This window comes from Oreochromis niloticus, linkage group LG12, assembly GCF_001858045.2.
Source record: "Oreochromis niloticus isolate F11D_XX linkage group LG12, O_niloticus_UMD_NMBU, whole genome shotgun sequence".
In the NCBI taxonomy this organism is placed as follows: Eukaryota; Metazoa; Chordata; class Actinopteri; order Cichliformes; family Cichlidae; genus Oreochromis; species Oreochromis niloticus.
In genome coordinates this window covers 6662217-6686075 of record NC_031977.2, presented here as the reverse complement: position 1 = coordinate 6686075, position 23859 = coordinate 6662217, and the positions used below count along the sequence as shown (strand labels likewise).

Here is a 23859-nt window from a genome sequence, read left to right as displayed (position 1 = left end):
TGCAGCGTCCGCATCACTGCAGCCGCAGCACCAATCCGTCTGTCGATCTCCGGCTCCCTTCTCCCATTACTCGCTAACAAGACCCCGAGATACTTGAACTCCTCCACTTGGGGCAGGAACTCATCCCCGACCCGGAGTGGGCACTCCACCCTTTTCCGGCTGAGAACCATGGCCTCAGATTTGGAGGTGCTGATCCTCATTCCAAAACTTTTAAATGAATACTTTAAAAACGGCTGAAAAAAAGGGGTTCAGAATAAAGCAAATTCCAAATTGTGTGGTATTCTAGGCTGTGTCCATATAGAGGTCAAGCAAAATAAACCAGAAACCCTCTAAATCTGCTCTGTTTCGGTTCATAAAGTCTAAAATCCTTACATCTTATTTAGAAGCACACTCCCAGCTCTTTTAACATGGCATGCTCATTGGGTTTATGTGGTCATGGGTCTAAAGAAGAATGAAGAGGTTTGGAAATTAGGCTTAGACACTCAGAAGCAAATCAAAGGCCACAGAAAAAGTCTGGTGCACAGTGGTGAGGGAAGTGCAACACTAAAGCAAAGAGGAGGATTCTATATTATAAACAACAAGATTATTTCAGAAATATGACATGTAGATAGTGCAGGGAATTAATACAGAAAAAGAATATTTTAACTTAGATTGAATCTTGCTGGTCTGTGTGAACACTGTTAGGCTGAAAAGGAGATCGCTCTTTAGACTAAAATGAACCTTAAAGTTGTGTGGACATGTTTAATGTTCTTTAAGAGACACTATTTATGGGCGAAATAAAATACTGTATAAAATAGTTTGTTTTGTTTTGTTTTTTTATTTTGTGTGTGTTTGTTTTTCCTTTTTTGTGTTTTGAGTCATTGGACAGGATTTGTACAGACTGCAATTCACATTCCGAAGCAGAGGTGGCGCTAATGCAACCTCAATGATGACATAACCAACAGCGCAGGAGCCAACAGCGCAACGCTGTAGAGCGGAGGGAGAAGAAGAAGCGTTCCATTTCGGGGTAAACATGGCTGCTTCTGCTGGTTGTGATCATTACATTCGCAGCTGCTTATTGAAAGTGAGTGAAATGATTTAAAATATGTTCGTACATTTGCCTTACATATACGGTGGAGGCAAATAGGCTTTGAATATGCCAAGTTATAACTGTGCTATAACGATTATGTCGTCGGTATATCTCTGCGAGAGACTGTCATAGTTAGCTAGCTAGCTAGTCATTTAGTCTTCAGCCGGTAAACGCCGCTGTAACAGGATTAAATAATAATGAACTTTTTGGACGGCATGATTTTGTATAATATCTGCACGGCATTGTTGAAGCGAGGGGCTTGAGAGTTTCTGGAGCTTTTCTCGCCTCCTTCCCTCCGGTCTTAGTCCTTCGCATCATAATTACGCGCGGAGGAGACTAGGAAGCTTGCTCCCTCTCACATTTGGAAAATAAGAAGAATGAGAGTTTATGTATCTAGCACAAAAGAGCACAAAACTGAATAGAATTTAAAATTGTTGCTTTCCTAATCGGTTGTACTTGACCTTGACAGAAAACGTCAGGGGGGAGGTCAAGGAAAGGCGTGGAGAATTAATCATTTATTTTATATACACTTTAATTACGTAACCTTTACACGCTGTTTATATTAAAATCTTTTACATTGTGTCCAAATTTTGATGTACAGATCTATTTAAAGTGTGTAAACAGCCTACCTGACATTGATAAGTGGATGACTCATCTTTATATTTTCAAACAGCAGGGAGAATGTACTTTTTTTTATGTCTTGGAGCCAAAACGTCTGATGCCACATGATATCATGTCCTTTTGTACCCAACACGTGACAAATATATTTTATCCTCATGTCCTCACTGCAATATCAGAAATAACACATTCTTAAGTCTGCTATTTAGTATATAGCTATCAATATAAATTGAATTAACTATTCTAAATGTTAATTGAATTGCAAATAACATTTACAACACAAAATATTGCGAACTTTCAAAGTAGTCTGTGCATTCAGAACAGTGGTAGGATACCTTTCATATCCGGGAGGACTTGTATATGTGCATCTTACACACACACACACACACAGACACACACACAAACACTGAAATGCACCAGGGGCTCAGATGCTTATGAACCGCTTAACCCCTCTATTAATTTCTGTTTGAATCGCAGTTCATTTAGAATAAATAGAGCATACATTTTTATTAATTTTTGGTTTGTAGTTAAATTGCAGATAAAAGTGCACCGATTGACCTGCCAACGACGTGATCAGCCAATTTTTAACTAATTATTTAATTAATTTATTTATTTATTGCATTCTCAGTCCCAACCCACGAATGGCTGGTCAGGCTCATCCATGCACACTCACAGCAATATGCTAATGTGTCATTAGTGTGGAGGCTCCTCACTGTGAGCCAGGACGTTTATAACAGCACGCCTAATCAGACACTTGATTAGTAGCTGAACATGGACATTTTAAATAACTTTTTAAAAAAAAGTGGCTAAAGCTAAAGCTGTTCAGAGTTCAGTCAGCTAGAAGCCAGCAGCCTGGGTATGAGAATCCAAACAGCTCCAGTTATCAGGGGAATTTATAAATGTTGTTTTGTTATATAGCATCGGCTTTTGTTTGATAAGGTAAAATATGTAAAATAAAGGTGGGTGTACCGCAGCTAATTGTTATTTAATTATTTGTACTTCTTTCCAGTAGCAGAGCATTTTTTTTTTTCAGTTGTTTAATAGAGAGGAGCTCCTGTAACGTACTGCTGTTTGGGAGAAATCTTAAAGTTTTATCATATATGCACATGCATATAATATTTACAGACACACACACAATTGCTGTGACAGTGTCAAGCTTCCTCTTGAACTTTGTCAGCACTGTTTAATAAAGAATTTTCAGAATAAGGATTACATTTAGACACACACACACACACACACACACACACACAGCAGCTTAGTGAGTTATTGCTACAGCTACACAAACTGTGATAGGACTACTATACCCATCCCTGTCTGTGCCCTGTGTAATCGCGTTTCTGCTGTACTGCAGGCACCTTGCTGCGGTAAACTGTATGTGTGTCGGCTGTGCCACGATGCAGAGGAGAACCACCAGATGGATCGATTCAAAGTCAGAGAGGTGCAGTGCTCAGCGTGTCTGAAGGTGCAGCAGGTAACTGAGGAAAAGCTAGTTAACGTGTTTGAGCTCCACCGTCGGTTACAGCAGGACCTCTCGATGTCACCTTAGTGCTTGAGTTGTACTTTTGATTATGGTTAGCTCGGATGAAGGGAAAAAGCTGTACAAATGTTATACTTTTGTAGACACAGCAGACTTGTCAGCAATGTCATTTGCTGTTTGGGGAGTATTACTGCGACGTTTGCCACTTGTTCGACAAAGACAAGAAGCAGTACCACTGTCAGCCCTGTGGAATCTGCAGGTAAGAAACTGATTTGATATATGTTTTAAGTGTCTAAATATTTCTATGTGTAACTTTAGTAGTAATAATGATACAGGTACTGGGGAAATGTCTTCTTAATGTTCCCCACAAAATTTTCCCATTTTCTTTAATAATCACAATGTTGTGTTTTGTTGTGCTGATATTTCACTGTTCACGAAACACGTGATGGCAAAATTAGTCATTTAGTGAGTTTTCAAATGTGCCTCTACAGGATTGGGCCCAGAGAGAAGTACTTTCACTGCGAGAAGTGCAATTTGTGTTTAGCTCAGGAACTGCGAGGAAACCACAAGGTGACTATTGCTGTGTTCCTGACTCACCCACATCTGTCTGTATTTTGAGCCCTCACAGTTTTAATTTCCCTTTATTTTTTATGTTTCAGTGTGTTGAAAATGTTTCAAGGCAGAACTGTCCTGTCTGCATGGAGGTAACAGCATTAATGGGATACAAGGCGAGGAGGATGTTGGCTCTTTTTTTAATCTATTTTCTCCAGAGTTTAATATATATTTCTTTGTTTTGTTTATGTTGTTTTCATGCAGGATATTCACACATCCAGGATTGGAGCTCATGTTCTTCCATGTGGCCATCTTTTACACAAGTAGGACTCCTTACTCTCTGGATACTGTCAGTTCAGGGTTATGGGGTTTAATGGTCTATCTTTTCATTTGTACCAGTGGCACAAAATGAGAGAAAAAAACACACCGGGCATTTTTTCCCACTTCCAACATAAGTCTTTCACATCTTAATCTTAGTTTATCTTCTCGATCTGTTGCGACATAACAGTAACATAGCGTTTGTTCACCTTCTTCCACAGGACCTGCTTTGATGACATGATCAGAACAGGGTATGTTTAATGAACTCCTTTTTCTGGTAAAATAAGATGTTGTTGTAATTAAGGGAGCATGTTATAGTCTGCTTTTTAGCCCTCAGCCGTAAAGGGCTGACGGAGTATTGTTGTCGCCCTGTTAAGCATGCAGGATGTGTCGACACAAGTTTGTAAACGAGACCATGTAAGATTTTGAAATTGATACAGTTGGTCCATCTACTAAAAAATCTCAGATGAGTTTGAATCTCAGTGACCTTGACGTCAAGGTCAGAGGTCAGGTTTTTGTACAGGCTTCTGTAATTTGTAAAAGCTTTCCTGAAGAAGATTGTCCAGTCTGCCTGGTACAGAGCAAATACGGTTCCTGATCAGCATTTTAAAGGCAGTGTGTGTGTGTGGCAATGTAGGGATTTTTGTGTCCTCTTATTTCATTGCTGGTGGCCTTCCATATGATAGCTTTTTTCCCTCCCCTGTGTTTGTTTCAGAGCCTATCGCTGCCCACTGTGCATGCACAGCGCTTGGGACATGCAGAACCAATGGGAGGAGATAGATAAAGAGATTGCTCAGTCACCGATGCCCACTGAGTACCAAGGAGCAATGGTCAAAGTAGGCCCTCAGTAACACGATAAAATGCTGGTGCATTTATGTAAATGTGAATATGAAACCGATATTTGTTCTGTTTGATGATTTTTTTTTTTAAAAATGTCCTTTCTTACTGCAGATTATGTGTAACGACTGCCAAGCTCACTGTACGGTGCCCTTCCATGTGCTGGGAATGAAGTGCACCAGCTGCGGCTCGTACAACACAGCGCAGGACGGAGGACTCATCCAGCTGCAGCAGCCCGAGCAGAACATGGAGCCACAGCAGCACGATTAACAGTAGTTCCCACACAACATTAAGAGTACATGCTTGACCAAAACCGAAGGCATGTGATGTAGTAACGTGCATCTAGGGTAAAACTAGACTGAGCCGGTTTCTCCAGTTTGTACATACAAAAATGTATTTATCTATTTTCCGAACCTGCTAACGTTCATCGTGGATGGAATCTTTCCCAGGATCCACTCGCTGGGAATCACCGGACAGGATCACCATACTTACAAGGAAAGACAATTTAGAAGCATAGTCCGTATGACCTGCATGTTTATAGGTGGCGGCACGATTGAAACATTCAAAGCCACGCAGGTGATGGTGTCAATGGTGTGCAGTTGTGGTTAGTTAGCCTGATACATCTGGTGTATGTGCCATAAATCTTATTTAAATGATCTGAGTAAGACAAAGTGTTAACTAATGTGTGTTTGTCATTGACATTGGTCAGCCTGTGCTGTTACTTGCATAGTCTCCCTGTTAGTCAAATATTTAACAGATGGCATTGTTTCTTCATTAGAGTTCTAAATGCATATTTTAGTTTATCATTGTGGATCCCTCTCTCTATGATTTTTAGTTGGAACTTGCTACAAGGGTTGAAAATGGTTTATTGTATCAAAATTCTAGTTCAAATCAAACATTCATGCATATCTTAAAAAAAAGGCTCATTATATATAAACTTGATGATCTATTTGTCTTTAAAGCTGTCATCAAACCCTACTTATAATTGTAAAATACTATATGTGCAATCTGAAATTTAAAAAACTAAATTACATACAAATGGGAATGTATGTGAATTAAATTTAGAAGGCTTTGTAATGCTCTACAGCTAGCCAACATCCTGTATAATTTCTGTTGTGGCCACAGACTGTATATTAAAGAAAGATGCATGTAACCTCAAAGATTTCAAAAGCAGAGTCTCTGAGGAAGTGCCTTGAATTTGCTTTCTTTCTACTGACCAGCAGGGGGCGACTCTTGTTTGCAAAAAGTCAGACTGCAAAAAACTCTGCGATGATTGCCCTACTTTTCACTTGATTTGTGACCACGGTAAACACATTCTTGACAGGTTTATGGTCTTAATTGTTCAATTCATTTTGTAAAATATGGTGCCCATTTTAGAGGAAAGGAGAGTATGCTGTTCAGTGTGTTTGACAGCTGCTAACGCACGAGCATGTAGCATCTGTTTCTCGTCGAATTACATTCAGTTTGAAAACATCAAGACAGCGGCTGCCAAAATGCTGAGGATGAGTCTTTTATATACAGTCTGTGGTTGTGGCTGCTGTGATAAATGGCCCCTGATTATTTTTGCATGTTTGCCCCTTGCAGGTACCAGGTTTGCTGAACTGTACTCTGACTGTAATACACACTCACATTAAACACTCATTTTACTAAACAGTTCACTGGATTTGAGACAAACATTTAATCAGTTTAATTTTCAGCTGTTTATTAATTAATTTATTGTGACTGTACTTTTGTTATTGCAACAGCTTTAGATGTGTTTATTCTATATATACAGCATACATTAGCACCATTTTTTTCCCCATTTGCCAGTGTTGAGGGAAAAGTGACAACTTAAAAGCCAAGTGTAGTTCATCTATATAAGTATCAAGTCAAGGTTGTGTATATGTACAGCCCTAATGTGGTCTGACCTGGTCACCTAGGCTAAACTAAAATTTAAATGAACAACAATTTCTGTGTTCTGTTGGGGATCAAATGCTGTCTCCTCTGGGTGGATCTGGCTCAGCGGTTGTGACCTGGAAAGTGAAACAGACAGGACCACCATCTAGTGTTGTTCCAATAGGGAGTACCAGTGGTGGGGCTGTGGAGAATGCTGTAGGTGTTGGTTGGATGACACATGTAGGAAAGGGTGGAGTGATACCCTGGGTGGATCCTTGGTATGTGGTGATGACTTGTGGTTGAATTGTACCTATGACTACACCAGTCTCTGAAAGCCCTGAAGGATGCGGGGCGTCTGCGTTGGGTAGAATGTGGGTAGGGTCAACAGCGTTAACAGAGTCCTTTGTGGGACCAGAATTGGGCACATCTAAAGAAACATCAACGCTCATCCCAGTGTGAGACGGATCTGGCACAGGTTGTAAAGCATCTGTGTCAGCAGAGGTTTGTGGGTCTTCAGGAGAAGTGGCCAGAGAAGCCCCTGCATCTGCAGAGGGAAGTGGTGCTGCATCCAGGGGGTTGTTCTCTGTAGCATCCGGCGTGTTTGATTGCGGGGTTTCCTGTGAAGACCTACCATTAGTGGTGGTCTCTTCTGATGAACTGGATTCACTGGACTCTGATGACTTGGGTGAATCGTCACTTTCTTTCAGACAGACCTGTTTTATAATAAAACAGTGTCACAAATCCACCAATTTTTGCTATACAGTGGGAAAATGTAGCAGCAAAGCAGTATATCTACTCACTGGTTTAGCTGTCACTAGAGTCACCATGAGGACAGCACAAAGGGTGGCCCCCAGGACTGCCATTGCTGTCCTTCCTGTATTTGCTGAAACAAACTAAAAGAACCATATTGGTAAACTGGTAGTGTGTACTTTTTTCTTGGTTCAGTTAAAAATGCTTTCCACCTCACATATTGTTAAAAAAGACATTTCTGGAATCATTTTTTTCATGTTTGTAGTGGCACAAATCTTTTTTTCTTTGGGTTGATTTACATTTAGGTTTGTCAACCCTTTGCTAATATTGCCTTTAGCAGCATTTTGAATGTGGTGTTTAACTGTCTCAAGCATAAAATTCATTAAGTTTTAAATGAGTGTATTGCTGCATCCACTAATCTATTACTATTTGAAGGAATTAAAGAATAAGACAAGTAACCATTTTAGAATTCAGTTTAAATGCATTATTGAATGTTAGTAAAGTTGTTCAGCATCTGGAACTACAACAAGTTCAGTAAAGTGAAATGCTAAGTTATGATTGAGAACCTACCTTAATGGTCGAATGTCCTCCTCACCATAGAAACGCTCCAGACTGATTACAGTAAATTCTCACTTCTCCTCAGTCCTCAGCAAACAATAGAACATCTGGGTTGGCCTTCTTTTTATATGGCCGTGGAAATGTGTGGGTACCAGGCCATCATTGGGTTCCTGTTCCTGGCAATATATTATGCACTGTAGCTCTGATTCCTAAAACCATGAAAGCTAAATCATTAAACACCCCCAGCTAAACTGAAATTACAGATCGCTAAAAATTCTAGGACAATGGTTGTAGAAGAATAAGTCCACCAGAAGTGCCTATTCATAAGCACAGCAAACATGTGTTTTGTGGTATTGGTTTAAACAATGGTTTGGAATTTAAATAGATGTAAAATACTTTAGGAATTTTGGACAAAGTTTCATGCATAGTGTTTGCACTGAGTGCAGAAGTACTGATGTGATTTGGATTGTTTCAATATGCCTACAGTGAGCCAGACTAGTAATTTTTTAAAATGTGATCTTTAGCAAAAGTTCGAGGCTTTCTGAAGGTGCTCCATTTGCTGCTTTTTCCCACTCAGTTTTAGTTCAGTATCTGTCCATTTTTAGAAGATTTTTTGTTTCCTTAGCCACTTGGTGCTGAGCTACGAGCCATTCAAATGTACAAAACACCTACATATAACAGAAAACTTAGCAAAACACCAAGTTTAAGTTGTATTGTTAGGCACATTGTTACTAACAGCTCGTCCCCCCCCCAAAAAAAAATAATGGTAATTTCTTTAGTTGAATCTACAAAAATAAAATGTTAAGGACAACAGTTTCAGAGGCATACATTGTAATTTTGCAACAAAAGGCTGCTGGCCAAAAACGACATAAATCAGCATGGTGTGTGAGGATGAAATATAGAAGAAACTGGAGGAGAAAAGAAAAGTGAAAGACCTAAAAAAAATAAAAATAAAACTCTACAGATGAACAGTATCTGAAAGTCGTGTTCTTAACAAATAGAAAAAGATCCAGCAGAGACTTGACGCACGACCCGAGAAAACCATCTGGCATCTTTGGCTGATCCTAAGCTTCATGGGAAACCGCCTCAGTGGAAGGGTGGCTGTCAAGAAGCCATTCTTTAAAGAAGAGGAAAAGGCTGGGGTATCAGAATCAGAATACTTTATTGATCCCTAGGGGAAATTATTTTGCTTACAGTGCTCCAGTATAAACATTAACAAAGACAGACAATACACTAAGTAAGAAATAGACACAATATATACATGACTTATATACATATAAGTCACTTATTGATAAATAGCTGAATAAGAAAGAAGAGCGTGTGCAAAAAGGGTGTAGCTATTGCAGTAAACAGTGTGTTAAGTGGATGAGTTGTACAAGGAGATGGCCACAGGCAGGAATGATTTCCTGTGTCGTTCAGTGGTGCTTTTTGGTGATCTCAGTCTCTCACTGAACGTGCTCCTGTGACTGACCAGCATGTCATGGAGTGGGTGGGCGGTATTATCCAACATTCTCTTTATTTTGGACAACATCCGCCTCTCTGACACCACCTTAAATGGAGTCTAGCTCAAACCCCACAACATTACTGGCCTTACGGATCAGTTTGAGTCTGTTAGCATCAGCGACCCTCAGCCTGCACCGGCGTAGAGGATCGCACTGGCCACAACAGACTTGTAGAAAATCCTGAGCATTTTCTGGCAGATGTTGAAGGACCTCAGTCGTCTCAAAAAAAATAGAGGCGACTCAGGCCCTTCTTATAAAGTGCTGTGGTGTTTTTAGCCCAGTCCAGTTTATTGTCAATGTATACTCCGAGGTATTTATAGTCCTCCACTATGTCAACATTGACCCCCTGGATTGAAACAGGGGTCAAGTGTTTCCTGGTCTCATTATGCCAAATTATACAAGAAGTGGACAGGAAAAAATCTGACAAATTTGGGATTCACCACTTAGTGAGTGATGAATTAAACTGCTGTCAATATGTATGCAGGTAGTAAGGAGAAGAGTACAACAGTGTTTGTAAAACAGACTCTGTCATGGTTTCGTGCTGCATTTCAGCCAGCGTTTGAGAGCTTGTCAAAAACATGGAATTATGAGGAAAGTAGTCAGATTTTGTCAATGATCATGTGTCACACCAAATACTGACTTTCAAGCTTGTTAGAATTCTACGAACTTGTTTTGCCTCTTATCGTTTTTTTCCCTGTGCATTTACAAGTTTCATTAGGTCACAGCACCCGTTTCCTATGTTCCAAGCAAAATCTCATGAAATTAGGGCTGGCTTAAGACTTTTGCACAGTACTTATTTCAGTTTAAGCATCCCCCCCCCCCTTTACACAACTGAAGGTCTTTTGGTCAAAACAAGGCATTAAAGTCAGACTTGCACTCTCATTTTACCGTCTATTATAATCCGAGTGTTCATGCTGATCCATGTCAAACTCCACAATGGTGGTCTAACAGTAAACAACCTGAAATAACATGACAGGAAACCGTGGAAAATGCAGACCGTTTATTTAAAACATCACTTGTTCATAAATCAGCTCGATTCCACAGAGGATACGGCTTCCAACAAAGCGAGACATGTCAGACTGTCCCACAACTGCAGCAAGACAAAAACGGGAAGCTGCTGGTTTAAGGGAGGTCCACCTCTGGCTTTTCTGCTGAGACAGTATGGGATGTGGGAATGGTCTCTGCTTTGCTCTCCAGGTCAGTCATGCTCATCTCCTTGCCTGCTGATGGTCCATTTCCCCTGCAGCAAGAACACGTTTAATTCTGTGATGCAGGAAAGCTCTAATGTTCTCAAACTGTAGAAACACCAAGGTATCATTTTTGCTAAATGAAAAAGAATCAAGTTCCTGACCTTTTTTAATGAAAATGAAGCACCACCCATAACCACACTTTAACTTGGCAAAAATGAGATTATCGAAACATAACAGCATAGTATAGACTGGATAATTGAATCAATGAATTACAGGGATTCAAGGCCCCAAGAGAATGAAGCGTGGTCACTTTTCTTATCCACCATCCTAGTTGAATTTGTTTTCCAAATACTATGGTAGCAACACTGCATTGGTTCAGTGACAGATAAATGGACAGGACAAACATTTTACTCCCGTTGACATCATTCTAAGTGGTTACGTTTAGTCCTAGCTTTGTAGTCACAGGAAAATATCCTCATGCAAAGATACCGTATATGGAAGGTGGACAGACCATATAAGAAATGGAAGCCGCTACCATGCGATCACCACGTGGTTTATGAAGTCCCATATGAAACCCCAAGATGTGCACTTTTGTTCTCACCATCTTGGCATTTTTGTTGTACAATGAAAATAAAGGCTTATTCTATTCCATTCCATTTTGAAAACAGATGTGCCGACTAAGGGATTGATATGGAGTTTTAAAAACCACACACGAGATTATTCCAAATCCAAACAGATTTCTTTACAAAGGGACATCTGTTCTTGCAGATCACCACTGTGTGCGCGTTTGCCGTTTATACTTAATCGAGAGCCAATAGAACTAACCTCCAATTAAACAGATTCCCAGTTATAAAATCAAGAATATAGTAATAATATTTTAACCCACAACTAATAACGTTGATATAAATGCCATCCTGAGCGTTAGCATGCTGTTGCTAGCTTTCAGACCACATAGCCACTGTGCCCAAGTCTCTTAGAGCTGCTATTAGAAGAGCTGTAAAATAGTTATCCATCACATCAAACCACCAGTAGGTTACTGTGTGCAAATGCTTCCCAGTTAAGTGTACAAAACTAAACATTGCTGCAAACCAAGGACACACCATCTCCTATTGCAAAGGGAGAAGTGTTGCCAAGCCTTGTAGTCCACCCACACCAAAACCCACAGAGACACCAAGGAAAAAGTTAAATTTGAGATTGAAATAATTTAGGAAGAAAAACAAAAAACCTTAAGTTGGCACTCTTCTTTCTCTTCACCAGCACTACTGCAACAATGATCACAACTACTGCACAGAGACCCACAGCAGCGTAGACGATGGGACCCTGCATGGTTTTTACGAGCTGGTTTTCACAGGAATCACCGCTGTAGCCCAGTGAACACACACACGTAGTAACTTCCTTCATCTCTACACAGTGTCCGTTGCCACTGCAGCGCCTCTGGCTGCACTGCTGGGCATCCAAGTTCACACGCTGAATGCTGACATTCAGTGTTGTGTTCAGACCTGTGACTTGCGAGACAGGAGGGACACTGGAAGGAGGAGAGCTGTGAGGTTGAGTGGGAGCAAAGACCTCAGCTCCTGAGCGCCGGTTGGTGCCAACACCTTTATGAAATAAAAAGAGAAAAAAAAAGTTTTAGCCAAGGTGCAATAAGGTGTCATCATCTACAGGAGCAGTTTTAGTCTTTAATTTTGCATCCCACAGTTCTCATCGGAGTGGTCCGCGCAGTCTGCATGTCCATCGCAAAACTTCTCCACAGGCAGACATGAGAGGTGATCGAGGCAGGGCCTGCTGCCAGCTGGGCAGTGTTGCTCTGGGCTGCAGTGAGTGTCATTCAGAAGGATGTGGTCATAAGAACACTTGCATGTGCGACCTGCTGGGGTGGCGAGGCACAAGTGTTCACAGTTGCCATTGCTTTCTGTGCACGGGTTAGAGCCTGATGAAACCAAGCAGATAATTAAGCATGAGGTAGTTTTGTTTTTTGGTACATGACATTTAGACATATTTAAAAATGGCAGATTAGCCTTTCCTAACCCAGGTGTTCTGTTTTGTGGTTCTTACATACCCATCTGACTGGGTTTGCTGAATGCCTTTAAGCTGACCACTTGTGTGCCAACCTCAAACCATAATTTCTTATCCTGCTGATCTGCTTTGTACCAGAGTCGGGTCTTGTCTGAAGGAACAAAAGGTCATAGTTGTACCATTAAACTATACTCAAAGATGTTGATTCCTGTGGAGCCATTATCCATGTTATGAAGTAGTCATTTACCAAAACTGCTCCAGCCAAGATGTCATTTTTTAGGAATTATAGTCCGTTATTACAGTACATACTTGGGCTCTTACCAGTGACTGTAATCCAGAGGAGGATGTTGTCACTTAGAGCCACAGCAGCCAGTCCGTCATCAACCTTCAGCTCTGTATATCCAGATCCATCAATCAGGACAGAGCCAATGGTCCCCAAACCTGAGAATATTTGACTCAAGTCATTAAGAGAACAACCTATTTGAACAATGAAACTTAAGTAAACCTTACTCGTGTCAGCCCAGAAAATGTTATCCCCATTATTAGATAAGACCAACGATGTTGGTTGGACAGCATCCTTCCACACCACTCTTCGCTCCGCACCATCCATGCTGGCGCACACTATTGTAGCTGTGCTGCCCGTAGCCTCCAGATCCATATTCGTGAAACAAAGTCTTCCACTGGGCGGGTGAAGAGCAATCGAACCCACTCTAATGATCCCGTCCTTTATGAGAATGGCTGTGTATGTGCCTGTGACAGCAGTGACCTGCAGGCGGGGCTGTTTGTAACTGCTCCAGTAAATGTTGAGTGTTATCCAGTCGACTGCCATGGCAGTGATGGCGTCATCCAGCAGCTCAAGAAGCTGGCCCTGAGACGTCAGGAGCGAGTCCTTTAGCCTGAAAGAGCTGAGTGAAGAAGTGGCATCATCTGTCACAAATAGGGTGTGTTCCTTGAGGCTGTAGTCCATGAGAATGGCTTTGTTCACGCTCGGTATCTGCAGGGCCAGATGTTTGGGCCAGCCCTTCAGCTCGGCTGCTGTGTGTTGGGACTGCAAGTAGATCTACAGAGATTACTGGGGTTAGAATGAATGAAAGAATGAATGAAAATAAATAAATAAATAAATAAATAAATAAATAAATAAATAAATAAATAATAAATAAATAAATATATATATATATATATATATATATATAATAATTAAGCATTTATATAAAAAAAAAGTCTTTCCATTTTTAATGACATTACTTGATTAGTGATGTAGCTTGCTGTGTGATACAGCCTGTCCAGAAGGGCAGGGATGGATTTTGCTTCACTTTTGAGTGAAATTCTGTTTTAACAATTACAGTTTACAGAGCAATTTGCCAAGTAACCTTAATAGCATTTCCTAATAAACTCATCTAAATCCAGTTAGCATATGTCATAAGTATTTGTCCAATGACAATCTAATGTTTGCTTCTGTTCATCACCACAGTGGACTTGAATCAAGCAAAGAAGATGTGATTGAAGTGCAGACTTTCAGCTGAGATTCAAGAAGTGTGCAGATGCAAAACAGAACGTTCAAGAGCCCAAAACCAAGGATACACGTAAAGGAAAGCTGCATCAGTTATTTATACACCGTCTCTGAAAAAACTATGATATGTTCGTTATACTTATGGGAGGGTTCAGTTGGATTTTGTCCCCTTTCAGAACCCAATTCCCATTTTGAAGGTTTGTACCCAGAACAGACTGTTCCAATTTATCAGACATTTGAGTTGCATATCTATATACAGTATATTCTGCTAAAGCAGGTTACATTGAGTGAAATTACGAGTTTAGCAAAACCTGAGTGACACTGGAGGGAGACAGCAACAGCAGAAATGCCGAGTTGACCAGGTTGGAGCAGGTGAGGTCATCCTCTGCCAGCAAGAGACCAGGGGGACATTTGCACACAGCCCTGGGACCAGGAGCAAGCACACACATGTGGGAACAACCCATCTTCTTGCAGGGGTTCTCAGTGCCCATCTGGAGCATTGGGTGGATGATCTAAAACCAAGAAGAAAAAAAAAAAAAAAAACAAACAAACAAACAAACAAACAAACTTCTGAGTGCCATTTGTAACATTTTAAAAACCTCTTCAGCAAGCTTTCCAGGACCTAAACCATTAGGGTCTGCCAAAGAACAACTTAATCGCTTCCAAAAAAAAAAAAGGGAAAATCTTCAAACATAATGGAATAGCTTTGTATGAGCAGTTAACACATGAAAGGATCCAAATATGGTACATTATTAATTATCATCATCATCATCCCGCCCCATTTCCTAACACGTTTTAATTCAACATCCACTCCTTACCTTCACAGCAAAAGGCTGTCTGGGCCTTTTCAGCAGAACTTGATGGTTTTTACCAGAGATTTTATGAGCAGCCTGCACCACTCGTTTCTTGGCATCAGACCAGTAGAGCATGTCATTGAACACTGCCACAGAAAAGGGGTTTGTGGTCTCTTTTATCTGTAGAATCTGAAAACAGCATTTATATATAAAAAGGTATTAGTCACTAGTTGTTAGGTTCAACATTTTTCATTGTTACACAGAAATCATGAATCCAATCTATATTGTTGGGTCATTCAGGGAAAAGACTTCCCTAAATTCATTTTATTACCAAGTTACTGTGTTGTGTCGTATGTAGTGTTGACGTGAGACAGTTTTCCAATTTCATTGTACTATTGTACTATGTATGACTGTGCAATGACAAAGAGTTATGTTATCTAAAGTGATATTTTTAGTTATCGAAGAAGAGCGTGATAACCAAGAGGCTTGGAAAGAAAAGCGTCTGGACTACTTTAAGTTGCTTGAAGACGTTTCACCTCTCAGCCAAGAAGCTTCTGCTTCTGAAGGAGCTTCTCCAGAGGCTTTTCTCTTCAAGCTCCTTAGACTACGATGACCTGGATGACTGAGCCTTCACAGACAGCTTGATAACCTTTTCGCTAGAACAGCAGATTTGGGATAGGTTAACTAGATACATTTTACCCTAATGTCGTCGCCATCCAGAGTTGCAGATCCAATCGCCCTCAGTCTTTCATCTGTCCAGTAGACCCTCTCAGAGATGGCATCTACAGCCACACCACCAGGCCAGCCCAAACTCGAGTTCACCACTGCCCTCCTCTCTGACCCATCCATCCCAGCACGCTCAATCTTCACTACATTACCAATCTCTGTCCAGAACATCAGCCTGATGAAATAAGACACCATGAATGCCGCTTATTGTAAAAAGTGAAACAGTTGTGTCTTTTTTTAAAATTCATATCAACCCTTTTTGTGGTAGCAGGGCAAGAGAGCGGGGCTGATCCAAGTCTTCATCCAAGATGATGCTTTGGCCCAGTGAGCTTGCAGAGGCTGCTGCCAATCTGATGGCAACAATACGACTCTTCACCCCGTTGATCCAGTACAGATTCCTCCCGACCCAGTCCACAGCTATAGAATCAGCCCGAACACCTGTGGAAACAAGTGGCATCTTGTGCCTTGATACAACTTTAAGACATGACAGTAAACAACCATTCCTCTGAATACTCCAGCCACATTTGAGTTGTACGAACCTTTAATCAGACTTCCTGTCATCTTCTGCTCTAGAGAAGACCACATTATAGCGTCCATCTCCAGACTGACCCAGAAGACCTTCTGACCTTTCCAGTCATAGTCTAGAGACATGACTGCCTTCTTTGCAGAAGAGGGCAACGTAACCAAGCTGTGACTACGCAAGCCATACAAGAAGATATCTGTTTGGACTGAGGACAACAGGAAGGGCTCACCTGAGGGATGAGAAAATGATCATAATGCATAAGTTATTTGATACTGAGGCTTTTTGCTCCATTTCACCTTTTTAAAAGAGGGGGGGGGGGGGGGGGGGGGGGGGAGAGAGAGAGAGAGAGATATATTTTAAAAAATATAAATAAAAGACTCAATAAATGTGAGCAAAGTCTTGTGAAAAGGCAGGGGAGAGTCTTTCAGCAGAACGGCAAGATTTTTGTAATGCTATTAAAACACATGATTTTGTGGTTTACATATTTCCCTGACACACAAAAGATGCCAGTTTGAGAAGAGCAGGAAGTGAGTCCCTCAGAGGGTTGCATCAGGAAAGTCATCCAGATAAAAATCAAATATGCAGATCCATCTGCTGTTGTCACCTCTTCTGAATAAGGAAGCAGCTGAAAGAAGCTTTTGTATAAGGACATTACAAAAAAATAAAAATATTTCACCAACTGTGAGCCCATTGCTTCTCCGCCCTCTGATCCTTGCCCTTATTTGGCATGAGATTTCTTTGGGCAGCTTGTGAGCGTGAGAATGAAGTGAAAATGTGTCACACACCAGAAGAATGAGTGTTCCTCACCCTGTATTTACCCCCACTTCCAGTTTGTGGTCTCCTGCATGTGGCTTAGTTTTTGAACAGACATGCATGCATACTTGTGATCTCGTTTAAAAATTAAATTAAAAAAATAAAATGGGTGCAGTTCCCAAAATGTCCCGCTACGCTGTTGCAATACATCTGCTTTTGTCATATTTAACAGAACATAGCAAAAATGTTATTAATCTTGAAATGGGGCATGGGCAGAAGTCAAACCCATTTGATTTTGGTGTGGCTGCAGCATGCTGACATTTCAACTTTGTCCAGTACCACTTCAAGAGTGACAACTCCATGCTGTGTTCATCAAAGGGAGCTTTACCAGTGATTTTGCAGTGTTGTCCATCTGCTTCCATTATAAAGCCTGGCTGACAGTCACATCTGTACGAGCCTGGAGTGTTGATGCATAGCTGACTGCACACACCTGGAGTCTGAACTTCACACTCATCAACATCAGCACAGGCCAGCCCATCCTCCATGAGCCTGAAACCTGCTGCACAGCGACAGCGCTACAGACACCAAATGCAAATCTAACATTTAGATTACTCACTTTGAGTCACTGCAGGCTCATAGCCTTCATATACATCTTTACTGGATCAACAAAAGGATTGTTTATCCAAAACAATCGGACTTTACATGACAATATCGCTATATACACCCTTCAGTCCATTTTCAGGCACCGTCTCTGCTGGGTAAATTTGATCGAGCACACAGAATTTTAAAGACAGACTTCTCACCGGTCCCTGAGGTGTGTTGTAGCAGCCCTGAGAGCAGCGCATGTCATCTGCCTCTGCACAGTCTGTATGGCAGCTTCCTCCCTCATCTGAGCCATCTGCACAGTTTGTAATACCGTTGCACACCAGGTTTGGCTCCAGGCACTCCTGACTGCCACACTGGAACTGGTGAGGGGCACATGTTACAGCCTGACCTGTAAGCATAAACAGCATTCATGTACACAGTTTTCAGCAGCAGTTTAAAGTACATGAGAATCCATTTAATACTCTTCAGCTAGAATTTACATATTACAGGCATTTTACAGCTCACATAACTAATTCAAATTCCAATTTGAATTAAAGAATTGTAACAGTCTCATTCAGCAAATGGAATATTCTCAGACAAGCATGGACATATTTTATGTCCCCTTTTATACTATGTGCTACACAGATACTATAGCAGGTGGTTAAACTGGAATAAGATAAAGACCCTTACTGCTACAAGTTTTTACACTGATGTTTAATTCTGTGAATAATTCCAACTTTACTCACATTCAGTCTCGTCAGTGCCATCGTTGCAGTCCTTCATGCCATCGCACATCCAGGCTGTAGGGATGCACTTGGTCTTGGATTTGCACAACCACTGGAACTCTCCACAGTTCACTGGAGCCACAGGACAATCCTGAAAGACCCAATTAAATTTTAATCATCATGTAAACATGCACTTTACCATTTCAACTCCTGATCATGGAGGGAGAAGGAAAAAAAAAAAAAAAAAAAAAAAAAAAAAAAAAAAAACCACACACACACACACACAACACTGCAGGGAGGCCAGCTGAACATTTAGCCCATCAGAAAACATGCAGCAGTTTTAAAAGGAGAGTACAGGGAGTGCAGAATTATTAGGCAAGTTGTATTTTTGAGGAATTTTATTATTGAACAACAACCATGTTCTCAATGAACCCAAAAAACACATTAATATCAAAGCTGAATGTTTTTGGAAGTAGTTTTTAGTTTTAGCTATTTTAGGGGGATATCTGTGTGTGCAGGTGACTATTACTGTGCATAATTATTAGGCAACTTAACAAAAAACAAATATATACCCATTTCAATTATTTTTACCAGTGAAACCAATATAACATCTCCACATTCACAAATATACATTTATGACATTCAAAAACAAAAACAAATCAGCGACCAATATAGCCACCTTTCTTTGCAAGGACACTCAAAAGCCTGCCATCCATGGATTCTGTCAGTGTTTTGATCTGTTCACCATCAACATTGCGTGCAGCAGCAACCACAGCCTCTCAGACACTGTTCAGAGAGGTGTACTGTTTTCCCTCCTTGTAAATCTCACATTTGATGATGGACCACAGGTTCTCAATGGGGTTCAGATCAGGTGAACAAGGAGGCCATGTCATTAGTTTTTCTTCTTTTATACCCTTTCTTGCCAGCCACGCTGTGGAGTACTTGGATGCGTGTGATGGAGCATTGTCCTGCATGAAAATCATGTTTTTCTTGAAGGATGCAGACTTCTTCCTGTACCACTGCTTGAAGAAGGTGTCTTCCAGAAACTGGCAGTAGGACTGGGAGTTGAGCTCGACTCCATCCTCAACCCGAAAAGTCCCCACAAGCTCATCTTTGATGATACCAGCCCAAACCAGTACTCCACCTCCACCTTGCTGGCGTCTGAGTCAGACTGGAGCTCTCTGCCCTTTACCAATCCAGCCACGGGCCCATCCATCTGGCCCATCAAGACTCACTCTCATTTCATCAGTCCATAAAACCTTAGAAAAATCAGTCTTGAGATATTTCTTGGCCCAGTCTTGACGTTTCAGCTTGTGTGTCTTGTTCAGTGGTGGTGGTCTTTCAGCCTTTCTTACCTTGGCCATGTCTCTGAGTATTGCACACCTTGTGCTTTTGGGCACTCCAGTGATGTTGCAGCTCTGAAATATGGCCAAACTGGTGGCAAGTGGCATCTTGGTAGCTGCACGCTTGACTTTTCTCAGTTCATGGGCAGTTATTTTGCGCCTTGGTTTTCCCACACGCTTCTTGCGACCCTGTTGACTATTTTGAATGAAACGCTTGATTGTTCGATGATCACGCTTCACAAGCTTTGCAATTTTAAGACTGCTGCATCCCTCTGCAAGATATCTCACTATTTTTGACTTTTCTGAGCCTGTCAAGTCCTTCTTTTGACCCATTTTGCCAAAGGAAAGGAAGTTGCCTAATAATTATGCACACCTGATATAGGGTGTTGATGTCATTAGACCACACCCCTTCTCATTACAGAGATGCACATCACCTAATATGCTTAATTGGTAGTAGGCTTTCGAGCCTATACAGCTTGGAGTAAGACAACATGCATGAAGAGGATGATGTGGACAAAATACTCATTTGCCTAATAATTCTGCACTCCCTGTAAAGTACTATTCAACAACATGCAGAAACCCTGCGTCATGCCTTCTGAACCTGACATCTAAACTTTAAGAGGAAGAGGGGCATGACAGTAATCCATCAACATTGATGTACACTGCAGCTAACATCTAATTTCTGGTTTCATTTACAATGATTTCCCCTTCATTTATCCACAAACAGGATGAACTAAATCACTAGCTAAAAAAAAAAATTAAAAAAATAAAATAAAATAAAAAAATCACTCCCTGAATCATTTTTAAAAGATTTTTTATGGTTGCGCCTCAAAGTTTAGCATGCATGAAGCTGCTTTTTAGCATCCACCTTCTCATCAGTGCCATCTTTGCAGTCCTGGTCTCCGTCACAGATCCACTCCTGCACTAGACACTCCTTGCTCTGGGGACAGCGGAGTTTGGTGTTGCAGGCTGGCACTTTGGTGCAGTCCTCCTCATCCGAACGGTCCCGGCAATCTGGGTGACCGTCGCAACGCATTGTGGCTAACACACACTGGCCACTGGTACACTTGAACTCTGTGTCACTGCAGTCCTCCTTGTCTATATTGACAGGGAGGGAGGCAGACAAAGCATTAAAGATTACTCATATGCAAGCAAAGCTGAATGCAGGTAGGACATTAGTATGCCCACATACCACACTTGGCCTCATCACTGCCATCAGAGCAGTCACTTTCCCCATCACAGAGGAAGCTACTGGGAATGCAGCGGCTTTTGTTGTCGCATTGATGAGAACAGCCCTCCATGTGCTTTGTGCATTCCACTTCATCCGAGCGGTCCTGACAGTGAGGCACACCATCACACACCTGGCTCTTCTCAATGCACATCCTTCCATGGGCACACTGGAACTGGTCTACAGAGGACAGATTGTATAATGATTTTTTTATTATGTTGACATTAATGTCTCACTTGGGCTCAGGCTTGTAGTGCATACATCTGTAAATCTACAAACGTATAGACCATCCTACTGCATACACATTGGATTGTTTAAAACAATCCAGCTTATGTGCTGACACAAATATCATCTGGCAGTTTGGGCTTCAGTTACAATAAGATTTTAATCCTAAATTCCACAGTTAGGTCTACATTTATTGATCTGCATATAGTGCCCCAGCTCCATGTAATGTCAGAGTGTGCAGCGGCGATGCTAGGGGGGCTCAGCTCCCAATCATAATGTCACATATGCAGTGCCTTGTAATTAATATTAGTTTGATATGCTGTTTGCAAATGAAAGCAACCCTTTTCACATTTGCACATCTCAAATAAACTAGGTAAACACTACAATTTTACATTCAAAAGCAACCTAATAAGATGGGTGACCAGAGATTTCAGGGTGGATTAGACTCCCAATTTTCCCAGCAGACTAGTGGACCAGAAGGTTAAAATTGGCTAATAATCTCTAGTGATTTAAGCTACTAACGTTCTTGATGCCATTTAGAGAACAAATAGAATTAAGCAGACACTTTACAAGCCGCATTATCAGAACAGTTGAACTGTTGCTATAGTTTAAATTTGCATCACTGATTTGTGTCATGAAACTACCTCTGCATAGTCTTTCTGGCGCAGGAACAAGAGTTATTAGACTGTTAATGACAAACCTGGCTCTGTGTGAGTACACTGTAACATCATGACATCATCAACACTGGATATCTAGCCCATTTTCATTCCATCCTGTGCTGTTGTCTATAGAAAAGTTAGAAAAATATAACTTTTTAAGAAAATACTATTGCTATAGTAATTTTTAGGGGTGCTCTGATAGTAAAAAGCTAAAGTGCCAACTGGCCATGCACCAATACTGATGTGAAACTAGTGTTGCTCACTAGATGGCAGTAAAGCCATATTAATAACAAGCGAGATGACAAACGGGTTACCCTTTTCACAAGAGGATGAGCATTTTGCCTCATCTGAACCATCTCTGCAGTCTCCTTCACCATCACAGAAATAGTTGCTCCGGATACACTCCGAGTTGTCACTGCATGGTATGAAGCCAAAAGAACACTTAATGGGGTGAGAAGGGCCAACCAAGACTGAAGGCACAGAGGTTGTACTGGTGTCTTCTTCCTTTTTGTCCTCTGCTGGATACATAATAAAAATAAAACAAAAATACAGGGGGGAAAAGCATTATAATTCAAAACCCCCCAAAATGCACAAGTTCAACATAAAAACGAGTGTCAATTCAGTACTATAAATACATCAGAAGGTACCACAACTGGCTTCATCTGTGCCATCTAAACAGTCCTCCTCGCCATCACACAGGAAGTATGCAGGTAGGCAGTGGGTCTTGTTGTCACAGTAATGAACACAGCCTCTCATTAGCGTCACACACTGAAGCTCATCAGAGCGGTCCTGACACTGAGGCACACCGTCACACACCTGGCTCTTCTCGATGCACATCTTCCCATGGGCACACTGGAACTGATCTGCTTGTGTGCAGGCATTACATTAAGGTGTTACATGCACAATCGTAGTTCTTCATAAAACATAGTACCATAATAACCCCAATAGTGCACCTTGCCTCCAGAATTCTGGTTTACTTGTGGTTCCTAGAGTATTTAAAAGTAGAATAGGAGGCAAAGCCTTCAGCTTTTAGGCCCCTTATCTGTGGAACCAGCTCCCAGCTTGAATTCAGGAGATAGACACCCTTTCTACTTTTAAGATTAGGCTTAAAAGTTTCCATTTTAAAAAAAGCTTAAAGTTAAGGCTGGGTCAGGTGACCCTGAATCCTCCCTTAGTTATGCTGCAATATGTCTAAGCTGCATTGAGTGTTTCTACTTCACTCACCGTGCATTTAATCATTAGTTATTAATCTCTGGCTCTACATCACCTCACCCTGAACTGTTCTTGGCAGATGGCTGTTCTTTCCTGAGCCTGGTTCTGCCAGTGGTTTCTTCCTGTCAAATAGGAGTTTTCCTTCCAGCCATCACCAGGTGGTTACTCCTAGGGGGTAATCTGGCTTTCCCTCGATTATTGTATGGTCTTTATTTGTGCTTTCAGGTGACTGCCGTTGTGATGTCCTCCTACTACTTCTGCTACTCAATTTCTCTAACATACACACCGTCTCATACCTTTGCTGCATGATGTTTCACAATCCTCTTCATCTGAACCATCCTCACAGTCCTGCTCTCCATCACACAGATATCTGTAGAGCACACACTCTGAACCATCTCTGCACAGTTTAGAGTCCCGGGTGCAACTTCTGAGACCACTTCCAGCAGAAACAACTACTTGAATTAAGTTGAGAGAAAAGGGACAAAAAATGTAGTCACTGCAAAATTAGAAGGTCTAGAAAAGCAGTTTTGGTAGCCCCACACTCACCCTGTAAGGAGCCCGATAATAACACCAGACAGAGAAACAAACATCCACCCATTGCCACAAAAAACAAAAACAGGCTAAAAGAGGTAGTTAGATGTAGCGTTTTATAACGACACAAGGTGAAGCCAATATAACCTAATTGAACACCTGCCTGAGGGGAGGAGCTAGTGCTTCTGACTATATTTTCAGCAAACGTGATATCTCTAAAGATACATTTTCATAAATAAGCCGGAGTGAAAAATAAAACTTATCCTATACTTATTTTATTTTT

At 41.2% G+C, this 23859-nt stretch overlaps 3 protein-coding genes across 11 annotated transcripts; 1 reads left to right on the top strand and 2 right to left on the bottom strand.

Moving 5' to 3' along the window:
- The first annotated feature begins 920 nt into the window (after positions 1-920).
- Positions 921-6291, top strand: rchy1 (ring finger and CHY zinc finger domain containing 1). Its single transcript, XM_003448588.5, has 9 exons — positions 921-1063; positions 3039-3158; positions 3308-3423; positions 3656-3734; positions 3824-3868; positions 3981-4039; positions 4256-4285; positions 4750-4870; positions 4986-6291. The coding sequence occupies exons 1-9, from the start codon at positions 1013-1015 to the stop codon at positions 5139-5141; spliced, it is 777 nt and encodes a 258-aa protein (XP_003448636.1). The 5' UTR covers positions 921-1012; the 3' UTR covers positions 5142-6291.
- Positions 6154-10405, bottom strand: LOC102077738 (flocculation protein FLO11). 2 transcript variants are annotated; one of them, XM_013273391.3, is made up of 3 exons: positions 8067-10405; positions 7547-7639; positions 6154-7459 (listed from the first exon to the last, which is right to left on the bottom strand). In XM_013273391.3, the coding sequence occupies exons 2-3, from the start codon at positions 7607-7609 to the stop codon at positions 6839-6841; spliced, it is 684 nt and encodes a 227-aa protein (XP_013128845.1). In that variant the 5' UTR covers positions 7610-7639; positions 8067-10405; the 3' UTR covers positions 6154-6838. The 2 variants fall into 2 exon arrangements, with proteins under 2 accessions (XP_013128845.1, XP_005473026.1); XM_005472969.4 differs by lacking the exon at positions 8067-10405 and having other exon boundaries at positions 7547-8045.
- Positions 10406-10541: 136 nt separating this feature from the next.
- lrp13 (low-density lipoprotein receptor related-protein 13) lies at positions 10542-23743 on the bottom strand. 8 transcript variants are annotated; one of them, XM_019365805.2, is made up of 20 exons: positions 23592-23743; positions 23342-23497; positions 22481-22699; positions 22148-22351; positions 20914-21129; positions 20590-20819; positions 18400-18529; positions 17872-18062; positions 17457-17643; positions 16332-16544; positions 16047-16230; positions 15766-15967; positions 15091-15255; positions 14584-14784; positions 13273-13822; positions 13084-13203; positions 12806-12913; positions 12443-12676; positions 11972-12344; positions 10542-10796 (listed from the first exon to the last, which is right to left on the bottom strand). In XM_019365805.2, the coding sequence occupies exons 1-20, from the start codon at positions 23641-23643 to the stop codon at positions 10679-10681; spliced, it is 4053 nt and encodes a 1350-aa protein (XP_019221350.1). In that variant the 5' UTR covers positions 23644-23743; the 3' UTR covers positions 10542-10678. The 8 variants fall into 8 exon arrangements, with proteins under 8 accessions (XP_019221350.1, XP_013128827.1, XP_019221351.1 ...); XM_013273373.3 differs by having other exon boundaries at positions 23342-23500; positions 23592-23700; XM_019365806.2 differs by having other exon boundaries at positions 22148-22348; positions 23342-23500; positions 23592-23700.
- Positions 23744-23859: the final 116 nt, after the last annotated feature.